Below are 13,831 nucleotides of genomic sequence, written 5' to 3'. Positions count from 1 at the left end.
GGGTGCTGTTGGCCAGGGAAGCCACCACCTGTGTGTCTCTGTGGTGAGGAGTTTGCTCTGTCCACCTCACCAAGGTGGCAATCTTGAATGAGGTCAAGGATGTGGCTTAGTGGCAATCCAGAGCTATTTTCAGGGTTCAAGGTAGGTCACTGCTTCTGAAGCTAAAAGAAGCATTTGAGTTCCCCAGGGGTACAGGGCCTTCAGTGACAGGGGCCGGGGCCCAAGGACTGTAAGGACAATACCTTCTCAGTATCTGGTGAAAGGACTCACATGCCTGCCCTCCCACCTACCTGTCCTATGTCCCTAAGACAGTACAGGGTCAAGGAGTTATATCCTGGAGACAATGCCTACCAGGAGAAATAGTGAGAGATGTTTTTAAGGCCAAAAGCCCTGTCTTTGGGGCTCCCAGTCATGTAGTCATTGATTGCCTTCTCCATCTGAAGCCAGACCGATTGCTACAGCCAAGACATGCCACTGTCCTCGCCTGAGGACAGAGGGCTTTCTGGTTTATTGACACTTGCTGTGCACTGGGCACCGTTCTAAGCTCTTTCTGGGTACTGTCTCACTCACTGCGACAGCCTCATTGACAGACGCCACCTGAGGCTCAGAGAGGTTAACGAATATGCAAGGTCACGTGGTGAGGAGTGCCAGAGCTGGATTAGAATCTAGAAAGTCTGAGTTAGAAGCTGGAACCTCTTAGTTCCTCTCACCTGACTACACAGCAAACGTGTGCACCAGATAGGGGCTGTCGTCTTCAATGACAGAGGCAAAGTTGGGCACTGAGAGGTAGGGCAGCCAGCCCCAAATCACCCAGCAAATATGTGGCAGGGCTGGGCCTGGCATGTGGGCACCCAGGGCTCCTCCTGTGTATCCTGCAGGACCCCTGGTTAAACTTGGTCAAGGCCAGACCAGAGAACCAGGCCCTGCCTGGTCCCCCACTTGGGAGGGGGCAGCAGAAGCTGTGCTCCCTGGATCGTCTCTATCTGCTTCCATTTCCATTTCTAGCCACTCCTCCCAGAGCTTCTAAAGGTCACCTTTTTCCCCTCAAATTCAAGTGGCTTGGGAGGCAAAGCCCTAGCTTCCGGTCACGGAGGCACCACCCCTTCTGGTAAGACATTCCCGTGGTTCTCATCACTATGGAATCAGGCCAAGGCACTGAAATGGACATTTTCCAGTATTCTTTGCTGTGCCCAAACCAAACCACCCAGTGACCGAGGCCCAGAGAGACAAGAGCCAGAGGGGACAGGACACGGAAAGAGACAGCACACTCGAATTGGGTCACTGGAGGAAGCTGAGGAAAGAAGCAATCTGCAAAGGGTGAGGCTACCATAGGGTTTGTGTCAGGCTGGTAACAGTGGGGCTCTCGCCTTTCCGACACCTGCGAGGGGCACCACCACCTGGAGACTGAGAGGCAGTACTGAAAGGGCCACCTGACAGGGCCTGTGGCCCTGGTGTGTGGAGAAAGAAAGATCAGTGAGAGGCAGCCAGGCAGGGAGGGGTCAGGAACGAGTGAGACCTCCCACTCCTCCCCACCCCCACCTCCTGCTAGAGTCCCCCATTAGGAGCCAGAGTCAAGAGAACCCACTGATACAGCCCAAAGGGCACCCTCCAGGGTTGTGGAGTGTGAGAAGGGGACAGTGAGTGTGGAGGATCAGACAGGAGCCGCGCAGCACAGGGCAGGGCAAGGGGCTTGGGACTGGTATCCATCTTCCGTAGTCACCACCTCAAACACTTGCTGTGGCTCCCCACTTCCTGCAGAGTAAGGCCCAAGTTCTGAGCCTGGCATTGAAGGCTCTGCACACTCAAGCTGCCTTCCTACTGGGAGAGCTACAGGTGCTCCACACAACATGTCTGCACAGCTCTGCATACAGTAGGTAAATCCCATTGTCATCAACATTTCATACAGAAACCAAGTTTGCCCCAGATGGCACAGCTGGCAAGTGACAGAGCTGGCATACGAACCCAGGTCCCCTGCCACCAATTCTGATGCTGACCCGACCCATTCTGCTGTCCTGCCTGAGTGGTAGGTGCATGGACAGCAGAACCAGGTGCAGCTCATCCGACCTGTGCCTGCTTCACAGAAATGGTCTCAGTAAAGGGCTGAGGGGAAGGAGTAAAAAGGAGGGGTGGGACAGAAGGAATGAGGAAGATGAGCATAACATATGCTGGCCTCTAGGTTCTCATTTTACTCTCATAAGTGTCAGAGCCAGGGCTTGACTCAAAAACCAGCCAACTGCCTGGCCGGCAGAGCTAGCCTCTGCAGAGTGGTGCCCGAGAGATCCGAGGCCCCTTGTTTCCACCCCAACCCGTGCTGTGTCCCTCTCAGAGCACCTGAAATTCCCTCTGCTAATCTCGACCTGGAGTTGGACACAGTTTAGAAGGCCCCTGTTAGAATGAAGATGTTACTGGAAAGAGAAACAAACTGGGCCAGTGGCATCAGGCTACCTTAAAGTTGTTGAAGTGTGCGTGTGTGTGTGTGTGTGTGTGTGTGTGTGTGTGTGTGTTTGTGAGAGAGAGAGAGAGAGAGAGAGAGAGAGAGAGAGATTGAGTGAGTTAGTTGAAGGACCCAGGAGCCCAAATACCACCGTTAGAGATTTAGGGGAACCTCCCCCAAGGGTGTCCTGGAAGGCAGCACAAGAGATGCAGCATGGTGTGGTGAGAAGAAGGTTCTAGAGATGTGGGTTCGGCTCAGGGGGGTCCACTGCACTGCTGTGTCTCCAGGGCAGTTACTTGCCCCACTGTGACTTCCTTTGCTCCCTGTAGAAAGAGAGGGGTTGGATGAGATGCTTACATCCTGTTCCAAGACCCTGTGGCCAAAAGGCCCGTTACCTTTTGTTAGCTGCTGAGACACCAGAGAGGGGCTCCCTCTGTTCGTGTGTCCCCACTCCAGCTAGGGCAGAATCGTGAGGGCTGCAGAGGACACCGTTGGGATCAGTCCTGGGAGACCCCCACCTGGGGTCCCATACCCCGTGCCCGTGACTGGCACGCTCCAAGGTGGCCTGTCAACCCACAGCTGTGTCTCCCACCAACTCAGTTAATTCCCTGCTGCTGTTCCTGGGAAGTGACAGCAACTTGAAGCAGAGCAATTAGGATGAAAAAGAGGCCCAGCTGCTTGGGGCCAAAGGAAAATAAACAGACGGGCCCTGTGTGTATTCCACCGCCAAGAGGAGCAATTCTTCACAGAGTGATTACCACTTCCAATTCCAGTCTCCGCTCCTCCACTGGAGGCAGAGCAGTGACCTCAGCTGCTGCTGTTCTCAGATCCCGTTCTTCCCAAAATGCACCCTGGAACCAGTGGACTCAACAGCTCATCACCTCCTGCTGAAGGTCTCCCCTAATTACCTGGCCCACAAACCCCTGCAGAAATGATACCCTCTACTCTGACATCTAATAGCCTCTATGAGTTTTTCCTTTGATTGATCGATCAATTCACTCGTTCTCTCGACATCCACTGAGCACCATTTATTCATTCATTCACCCAATATTTATCGATCCCCTTCTATGTTCTAGTCACTGTCCTGGGACCTGGCTGACCCGGCAATGAACAAACATGGAGGTCAGTTTTAGTAGGAGGAACGGACACTGAACAAGTAAAAATACAGCACAGTAGATGATTCTAGATGCTATGCAAGAAAGGAAAGCAGTAAAGGGGAGGTAGAAAAAAAGACATATATTTTAAGTAGGGTGGTCAGGAAAGGCCTCCGAATGACAGTGCATCTGACAAAGGCCTGCAGGGAGTGGGGAGTGAGCCAGGCAGCTGAGTGAGGCAGGTGTGCCTGGCGGAGGGACACGGAGCGAAGGCCCTGCGGTGGGACTGTGCCCTGCGTGTCTGAATTGCAACGAGGCTGCCAGAAAGTGGTAAGAGGCATCAAAGAGAAAATGGGGCAGAGGGTCCTGAAAGGACTTCGGTGAGACAAGGAGCCACCTAAGGGTCTGAGTGGAGGAGCAACAGGTCTGACCGACGTTTCGTTCTGGCTGCCACGTGAGCAGATGTGAAGGGAGGCAGGCAGGCAGGGAAGCAGGCCCTGGGTGAAAGTGTGAGGTCTGGCTTCCCCTCCCACCCCTGTCAGGCAGGCTACATAAGCAGAACAGGCAAGCGTCCAGGGAGAGGAAAGCGTGGGGTGCAGGACACCTAGACACTAAAGTCTCAGGTACAAGGAGACTGTATGCACAGCCAGAGAGGCCCCCAGGGGGCTGGGTTGCAGGGCTCTCATGGAGGTTCAGGAAAGCTCTCCCTGCTGTGTTAAGCTCTCGGGTGTGTGTGTGTGTGTGTGTGTGTGTGTGTGTGTGTGTGTGTCTAGGACAGATTTCTCATAGGGGGCCTCTGGGCTGGGACACAGAGATTTCCTTACCTGCAAGCTAGGTATAGTTACAATCTTTGGCAAGCATGGTGGGTTGTGGGAGGAACAATGGAGCCTAACCTTTGAGGCCAGAGAAGAAGGTGGGCTGGATTATGAAAACTTCCCCCACACTTCATGGGAGCGGGAGGGCTTCAACCTGTCACTAACACCCTCATGAGGTGAGCCCTTAGTCTCCTAGCTAGATCCGGAGGAAAAGAACCCAGGGGAGTGGATTTTCCTATCAGGAGGAGGTAAAGGATTGGACCCAGGTGAGTGGATGAACCCTGAGAAGAGAACGTGCAGAGAGAAGGGTAACAGAGAGGAATGTTAAGGAGACAGGCAGGAAAACCCTGTCCATCTTGCTTGAAATGTCAGCCAAGCAAGAAGATAGCAAGAGAAAATAAAACACGTGGCCCTGGTTTCAAAGCTGGGTTCCATTACTTCCTAGTTGTGCCTCTTCCAATCTCATAACCTTAGGGTATTTGGGGTTTTTTAATTTTTTAATTTTTAATTTTTTTTTTATTTTAAGAGGGGAGTGGGAGTGTTACTGAGCTGCCTATCACTTGAAATTCTTACAAAGCTGAGCTAAGTCAACCACGGGAAAGCTGTGAACATCACATTGTTATTATTATGCACAAAAGAAGTACCAGAAAGGGCTGCTCTGGATCAAGGGACAACCAAACCTCAGGGGCCAGCAGGCCCCCTCTGGGCTGGCCCGTGCAGCCAGCTGCAGAAGCTGGCAAACACAAAGCTCTGCGGGTTCAGACAGCGAAGCAGCCGATGGATCTTGAGGTTGCCAGTTCAGGGTGGCCGGCACTGGGCTGAGCAAAGAGAGCCCTCTGCGCTGTTAAGGAAGCACAGGGAGGGCTGCCCGAGCTTCCCAGGTCATTCTGGGGCAGAACCGAACCGCTAAGAGTTACATGACTGTCTAGGGGAATATAGTTTTGTTTTACAGTTTACCGCTGATTGGGGTCCTGACTTTATGAACTTACATGCTAACATGTAACTATGTGTACAAGTATGTATGTGCATGTATGTGAAGATACAAAGGGTTTTAGTTGAGAGAACCAAAGTAGTTATGGTTTTATTGCCCTGTAAGACATTAGCCAGCTTCATTTCTTACCTTAGCAAATTTATTTATGTCTTTTCCAACTAAATATACAAATCTGTCTTTCAAATGCTCCTTTGATGAACCAGCTTTACCATTCTTCTGGTTCCCTCATTAATGAGTTAAATACATAGATCTTGGACAGGTGGTAAAGAAGATTGTACTGGGACAAAACCTAGAAGTGAGAGCTCTGCCATGCCTTGGCCTGGGCCAGTCACTCAGCCTCTGAGCCTCACATGTCTCATCTGCCACCGGGAGAAGGCACCTAACTCCCAGGACTGAGGCAGGGCTGTAGTGGGAGGAGGGACGTGAAAGCACTTTGCACACCATTAACAGGATGCAAAAGTCAGGATTTATTGTTGTGGCTCGTCAGATTAGGCTACTCCAACGCTAGAACGTCCCAGGCTTCTGAGAGCAGCATTCTCCGAGGCTTGAGACATAGGTTAGGCGAAAAGGCAGTTGGGGGCGGCCCTGATACTAGACTCCGTGTCCAGGTGGTGCCATGCTGACGCCGCATCCTCCACTTGTGAGGAGGCTGGGATTTCACATGGGCCTCAGGTCCTGGAGGATGGAGACCATTCAGGACCAGTCAGAGAAGTCTGCCCAGGGGCATAGAAAGGATGGAGGTTGGGGGTGGGCGTCGGATCAGGAACCAGGGTGGGGGCATTTTAAAGGAGGGACAAGAGTCTTCATCTAACACCAAGTTCCTAATTATTGGCCTCTGCAACGTGGGTGCTGTCAGGACCTCGCATGTTACTCTGTAGGCAGGAGAGTGTCCCAGCTCAGCTGATGGCACAGTGGGATCTCTGTCCTTCTATCTGCACATTTGCACGGCTGCACGTGCACACACGCAGGATGACATCAGTCAGGGATTCAGTAAGCAGTGTGGGCAGCCAAGCTCACGACCAGCCAAATCTGAGCAGAGGAGGTGGGGACAGAGCCAACAGAAAGAGAAGAGGAAAGGCATTCCGGGACCAGAGAATATCAGGAGCAGAGGCTAGGAGGAGAGAATTAACCTGTAGAATGTGGAGGAAGGATAGGATGAGGCAATTAGACCTGGTCAGGACTGGCTCATACATTGAGTGACCTGTACTCATGGAAGTTAATAGTCCACTGCCCTGAGGTGATGAAATAAAGGGGGGTAGGCAAGGGGATTACAACTGGGTTCTCCCCTGCAGATTCAAACCCTATAAGGGGGTAAGGAAACCTTTTCTCCTCACAGGTATCTCTCCAGTTTCGGTTCAGTTATTGTCTCTGCAAACCAGCCCAGCCTTGCCCCAGCCCCAGATGTCTCCATGCACAGCTGCTCTGCCTCAAAGGCGGGGTTCACGGAGACTCCGCAACTGCTGAAGCCGTCCCTCATCTCTCCTCTTCTGGGCCTTCTGAGCTCTCACTGTTTCCGCCATATGAGCCTCCCTTTCAGCAGCTAATTATCCTGCCTGTCTTCTTCACATGGTGTACCCTCCTTCCTGGAATTACATATTTTTTCTTTCCCTATTTTCCCTTTTCCCTAATTTCTTCAGTACTTTGTTTTATATTTATATTACATTGTGGGGGTTTTTCTTTTTCTTTTTTTTTTTAAATATTGCCTTCAACCCTTTGTGGACCAAGACAAATATGTGTAAGCCTTCTGTCATCCCCTAAATGTTCTGTTAGGATTGAGTTTTTTCTGGGCTAAACTCTAAGCTTGGTGGACCTCTGGCTGGCTGGCAACTACCAACTACACTAGGGCAAGCAGTGTGCTGGGCACATAGTAGTTGCCTAATTTTTGCCTAGTGACTGGCAGTTTGATTATCATCACTTAACCCACTCCCACCCATGCTCAATTCCTGGCCCATTCACACACAAGCCTAGATGACAGCAATTTCTCCCCTCCCCCACCGCCGCCACTGACATTTCGACCCACCAGCTTTCAGCAATGCCCAAGTAATTTGAAGGCTCAGACCCTAGCATCGTCTTTGTGCCCTGAGTTTCTTGGGCATGTTTACACCACCTGACAACGTGAGATCTGATCATCTCAACCAGGAAGAGGAGTCCCCCGCCGCTCCGAAGGCCCGCCTCATAGACCCAGCCATGACTCAGGGAGAACTCAGGAGGTCATCCCCCCTAAAGCCCGGCCCAGAAGTCACAGTTCAGGTGTTGTCGAGGCGACAGGCCCTTGAGCGCCACTAGGCAGTCTCAGGAGAAAGGTCTGCAAGGAGCCGGGCCTTGGGAAGCCTGCCTTTTCCCTGAGCAGCCGCCAGGCGCTGCCCTCAATGGCGTAGAGCAGTGTGAACATGCGATTGACAGTATAGACAATGTCACCACGCACCACCGCTGTGAAGAGCGCTCCCTTGCTGTTGACAAACTGGCCGGGCAGCGCTGTCCACTGGCCCGTGGCCAGGTTGAAGCAGTCGATGGCACAATGTAGAAAGTCGTCGGATGGCCCGTTGCGCACCACGTAGAGGCTGTCGCGGTGGGCTACCATGCAGTGGCCATAGCTCTGCGGACGTCGCAACTCGGCCACTGGCAGCCATGCATCGGCCTGCACCGTGTACTCCACCACAGCTGTGGTGTCAGCTGGCCGCCACAGACACACGAAGAGGCGACCACATGCCTGGGCGCAGGGCACGCCGGCAGCCGGCTGCGGCAGGTCTGCCACAAAGCTCCAGCATGCCGCAGCCGGGTCATAGCGCTCCACGGAGCTCATGGGCATCCTCTGGAACTCGCCGCCGATGGCGTAGAGGCAGCCGTCGAAGCCGGCCAGCGCCGTGTCGTAGCGCGGCTGGTGCGGGCTGGGGAACTCGCACCAGGTGCCGCTCTCAGGGTCGTAGCAGAAGCCCAGTTCCACCACCTCCTTACTGGGACCCCGCACGCCCCCCACGATGTAGAGCTTGTTGCCCAGCGTGGCCACGCCGGCCAGCATTGTGCTGGCCTCCAAGGGCAGCATGGCCAGCGTGCGCCACGCGTCCTCCTCCTCGTCCAGGTAACACACCGATCGCGACTGGTCCTCCAGGAAGCCAGGCGCGGGCGTGTGCGTGCTTAAGGCCACATAGCTGCTGGGCCGCAGGGCCGCCACGTACGCGCGGGCCTCGGGCAGCGCCAGCTCGGTCGCCAGGTCCGGCGCGCCGTCGCGGATGAAGAGCGCGGCGCTGTGGAACACATCTCGCAGGCCGAAGGCGGCGGCCGCGTCGCACAGCAACGCGCAGTTGTCGGACGTGAGGCTGTGCTCCAGAAAGCGCGCCAGCGCGGGCGCCTGCAGGAAGGCGGCGCACTCCACCGCCTGCAGCAGATCCTCCGCAGCCTCCAGCGCCGGCCGCTCGCCGCGCAGCACCTGCAGCGTAGTGCGAAAGCCGGCCGGGCTCAGGGCGCCTAGGCGAACCTCGGCCGCGCGCGCCTCCCTCATGCCGGATCGGAAGAGGCCACGGAAGAAGCCGCAGTGCTCCACCAACAGGGCCTGGTCGGCCTGGAAGAGCTGGCCACCTACCCACACCTGCACCGCGGTCTCTAGACCCCGAGGCATGGCGAGCGGGAGGGCCGAGGCTGCCTCGCTGCGGGCCTGGATTCAGCGGCCACAGACTCTGGGGCTCCCCCGTAGCAGAAAAAACTTCCCCCGGATATAAATATATCCGTGGCTAAAGATAGTATGGCTCATGTGATGTGGTGGCTAGCGGGTTGTATGGCCCCAGGCCCAGAGGGCATCCAGAGACCTTCACGGTCACTCAGTCCCTCATGGGAAAAGATAATAGTGAACATGTACAGAGCATCTGCCTGCTGCCTGCTGGGCACCATGAGGGATCCTTACAAAGATGTCCCATTCAACCTGCACCAGACCAGCTGTATGCCCTTGCGCTTGTGCAAGTGCCCTAACTCTCCGACCCTGTTTCCTCCAAACGGGGCCATGGTACAGGTATCCCCCGCTTTTTGAAAGTTCACCTTATGCCACTCTGCTTTCTCGGAAGACCTACATTAGTATCTGCTTTCACTAACTAAAAAAAACTCTGAGAAGCGAAAATGGCGTTCAGTGTTTCCCAGCCAGTCCTTGCAGAGGCGGCATATGCACCCTGCACAGCAGGGAGCGCGGCCCCTCCGCACTCCTTCCCTGGGAACGACGCTCTGCATCTCAACATTCAGTCGCAGTAACTCTGAACCGTGTCTGTGAGCATCTGTGCTTCATTTCAACTTATTTTCTGCATCTGTTAGCAAGATGTGCCCTAAGATAGTTGCTTCTTCGCCTTAGGCCATTTCCATTTACAAAAGGTTTTGAAGGAATGCTGTACTTTCAGATAGTGGGGCAAACCTGTATTGGGACAATATCTGTAAAGTTCTTGGAGAATTTATGTGACTTGTTCAGGGCCATTCAACTTGGAGGAAGCAAGGACAGGAGTAATGCCTAGCCTACCCCATGGGCTGGTGGGCAGGGGGTACTTGGGCACTGGAGGGAGGAGGCAGAGGTGGAGCAGATAGAGTAAGCCAGGCGGGGTCTGGATCCAGTTCTAAGTTGGCCTGCACCCTGACTGCACCCAATCTCATTTTGAGCCTGGATTCCTTCTCTGTAAAAATAGGAGGGTGGCAGGTAGTGTCCAATAAGCCCCTGAATGTGGAAGTACTTCCCAAATTGGGATGGGAATGGGAAGCCAATGTCTATTCTCCACTTGCCAGAGCTCCATTGCTGTGTCTCTAAACCTTAGGAAAAGCGAAAAGGGGCTGCTGATCATATAGCCGTGAGTGAGAAGGAGAAGGGCTTTGTGAAATAGAACATTTATCGCTTAAATTGCACTGTGTCAGACACTTTTGTAAGCACTTTCATTCCTGTAACAATTCCGTGAGTACATGCTATTATTTTCCCTAATTTCATAGATATTGCTTATAGCAACACTATGAGTGAGATATTATTAATGGCCCCATTTGTTAGATTTGAAGACTAAGGCACTAAGAGGTTTAGTCACATGGTCAAGGTCACAGGGCTGGTAAGTGGCAGATCGAGGACTGGTGCTTAGCCAGACTGACTCTAGAGCATGCGCCCTTAAATCACGGGTCTGCTGTCCCTCTGTGCTACAAATGCTGGGCCAGAAGGTCACAATTGGAAGGAACTTCCGGCTCATGTGGCTCAACCCCTTCATTTATAGTGGACAACCAGAAAGAGAATTGCCCAGGGTCATTTAGCCTGGGATCACAGTCTCAGGCCATCGGCTGCCCAACCCTGGGGCACTTTCCCCACTGCACTGAACTTTCCTGGGTGACCAGCTAAGACTCTGGGTTCCAACATGTCAGGTGGAAGAGAGCTTAGTGATTACCTTCTCCTTCCAACTTATTCTACAAGTGGGGAAACTGAGACCCAGACCCGTATAGGGTGGTATCTGCCATTCTGGAGATGTTCAACTGCAAGACTTCTCCAGGAGGATGGAGAGGCTCACAAAGACAAAGCCAGCGTTGGGAGGGGGCAGGGGACATTCCCTCCCCCGGGGACACAAGCGTGCACATGTCCTCACTTATGAATCTGCAGACCCAACACAAATGTGCCTCCCTCCCCCACCAGGGAACTCCCACCCAGGTCACTCCATCAAAGCAAGCTGGGGTATGGGGGCCACTTGTGTGTGCCTGGGAAGCCGAAGGCCTGGAGGAGGCAGCCAGAAATATCCCAGATGCTCTGCCCTAGGGACCAGACAGGAAGAGGAGGAGGAAATGGAGGGGGTGGTAGTAGTCCCCATGAATACTATCCCAGGCCCTCTGCCAGCTTCTCTCCTCCCCGAGGCCAGCCATTGGCTGACAGGGAGCAGTTCCGACAGTCTCCCTCCTGGAGGAAAGTAGGCTCTGCAGTGCCTAGTCCTAACTGTCCTTGCTCGTGGGCTCCTTGGGAGGAAGAGGGTGTCTGACTATTCCCATGTCACAGGCGAGGAAAGGGAGGCCAAGAGATAGGGTGGGCTTTTCCTTGATTGTGAACGAAGATGTGGGACTGTACTGCACCCTGTCCAGGACCCCGGGTCCCAGCCCAGCTGCCTCTTCTCACCAGCACTAGCCTTGTCTCAGAGGAGAGAAACTGCTGTCTCCAGGCTCAAGCTAAGAGGTGGTGTTGGGGAGGGGCTGGCGCCCAGGGGGCCAAAGTTCCTTCTCAAGTGGCCTGTTCCAGGCACTTAGTAACTGGCAGGCACAACCAGGTAAAGCCACTGCCTGGACCTCTCCTGAGAGCAGTAGGGGAAATGAGAGCAAATCTCTCCTGGCTGAAGCTTGTTCCCAGTCCCAGTTTTCCCCAAGGCCAGCCCTGGCTTGAGTGGGGTGGGACACTGGTGTACAAACCCAGCTCCTACCCTCAGGAGCCAGGTGGCAGGGGGAGGGGGTCATAGAAGGTGAGAGTCATGGTTCTGAGGCTGAGCTGAGGATCAGGCCTTTGGCTCTGCCCCAAGGCCCCAGTGGGGTGTCGTCCATAGCTGGTGATTTTCCTGCCCCCAGACAGTGAACGTCCCTCTGGGACTTGGAGAGGACAAGGAGCTGTCCTGGCTGTGGGCAGCCCACGGAGTTCCCAGGCCCTGCCCAACCCCACACCAACATCCTTCTTCACTGTGCAGCTCCAGCTCAGTGCAAGGCAGGAGGTGGGGGCGAGACTGGCCCACAATAAGGGGTCTGTTAAGTGGACTCCAGGGCCCTGAACTCAGTTGGAGTCCTCAGTCTGATAGAGGACACACGACCCCATCCCAGGAGAGCCGCTGGTCTGAAAGAGGAGACATAGCCCTTGCCTTGGGAGACACCCCCACCCCTGCAGGCTGATGGGGTCCCCTGGCCTTGCCGCCCCTGGTGGTATTTCTGCACACAGGGCAGTAAGGAGCTTACCCGGGCCTGAAGAAGGAAGAGCACTGGGTTAGGAATATTAGGATTACTGCCGGGCTCTGGCGCTGGGACTACCACTGACTTGCAAAAGCTGCCCAACCTCTCTGGGCCTCAGTTCCACATCTGTAGAATGGAACTTGGGTCTGACTTCTAAGGTTCTGTTCAGCTTTGACATCTGAATTTACTGTCATGCAACCGCAGGAGTGGTTGTCATATTGTGTCTCCAGAGAATGCAGTGACATCACAACAGGGTCTCAAAAGCTTAGCTTTAGGTGGCATGGCTCCTGGAGGGTGAGGGGTGGCAAAGGTAGGACCTGGCATCCAGAAATCTCCACAGGCTCTCCCTGTCCGGACCTGTCCATGCTCTGCTGTCCACTGCAGAGACATCTGAGCATCTGCCACAGGCCCACTGCATTCTGAGATCTTGAGAGCCTCCTGCAGGAGACTTGAAGGGGTGGGGGGTGGTGAGGAGGGTTGGACTACTTGCCCAGCAAATAACCTCTCTCTTGACCTGAAACGTCCAAACCTCTGGTCTCTGAATGGTTTGGCTTCTTGGTAGGTGGGTGTGAAGTGCGTGCTGTTCATGTCCTGGGGGAGTGGAGGGAGCTATTGTTTGCTTTTCTGGGCCATGTGCCAACCTCTGGGTGGAATACTTTCATGTTATCTCATCTAATCCTTAATGTTGTCCCTATTTTAAAGATGAGGAACTGAGGCCCAGAAGGGCAAAGCAGCTTATTGCAGGGTCTGATGGTTGGTGATTATTCCAAAGGCCTTTGCAGTCCACAGCAGTACTCCCGGGTGCCGGACAAGCAGCCCACAGCTGAGGAGCCTGCGGGCAAGGAAAGGGACCGGTAGCAGTTGTGAGGTCAGCTCGGACCCTCAGAGGAGGGTCTGGATACTTAGCAGTCACAGCTGCAGGCCTGAGTAACCAGCTGGCCAAATCATCTCTGAACTGGAAGGGAATTAAGGGTCATCTCATCCCTTCCTGTCATGATGAAGTCCCCTCTACAGAACCTCCTTGAAGTGGCCACCCCGGATTGCCTTCAATGTTGGGGGCTTCAGATGGATGGAGCTCACCCTCACACTGAGCTAGAACCTACCTCCTTGCAGCTCCCATCTACTTTCGATCCCAGTTTTAAAGACAAGCAAAGTAACTCCTCCAGCCCCAAACAAGCAGGGAAGTAGCGGAACCCAAGTTTACACCTGGTTGGGCCTGTAGGGGTCCACTGCAGGCCCTCTCTCTAGCAGCCCTCCGGTGAGACTGGCTTCTCCTCCCACAGACCCCACATCCAGAAACTGATCTGTCCTCACAGGATTGCGGGGGCGGGGGTTGGGGGGACAGCCCAGGGATGTGCCTGGAACTTGGCTCCCACTTTCTCTCCTCCTACAACTTAAAGGAAAACCCTTGGCCGTTAGCTCTGTGAGCAATTCTGGCCCGAGGGTGTAATCTAAACAAATTCCTTGCAACACCTTAGAGTCTTAATAACACAGCTGTTTTACCACGATGATCTCCCAGAAACACAATTATTGCTTGAGGCTGAGTCAATATTCATGTCCTGTCCTGGAAAATAATGTTCCT

The 13,831-nt window shown here is 54.0% G+C and overlaps 1 protein-coding gene across 1 annotated transcript; it reads right to left on the bottom strand.

The window, feature by feature from the left end:
- Nucleotides 1-5,999: 5,999 nt before the first annotated feature.
- Nucleotides 6,000-9,012, bottom strand: KBTBD13 (kelch repeat and BTB domain containing 13). The gene has a single exon (XM_045823050.1). It carries the CDS (start codon nucleotides 8,948-8,950, stop codon nucleotides 7,574-7,576), a length of 1,377 nt encoding a protein of 458 aa, XP_045679006.1. The 5' UTR covers nucleotides 8,951-9,012; the 3' UTR covers nucleotides 6,000-7,573.
- Between the last annotated feature and the right edge of the window lie 4,819 nt (nucleotides 9,013-13,831).

The sequence above is a fragment of the Phyllostomus hastatus genome, unplaced genomic scaffold (assembly GCF_019186645.2).
Source record: "Phyllostomus hastatus isolate PE091 unplaced genomic scaffold, TTU_PhHast_1.1 phas_scaffold_501, whole genome shotgun sequence".
NCBI classification, from domain to species: Eukaryota; Metazoa; Chordata; class Mammalia; order Chiroptera; family Phyllostomidae; genus Phyllostomus; species Phyllostomus hastatus.
Note: the sequence above shows the minus strand (reverse complement) of the source record. Positions and strands in the feature narration are given on the sequence as shown.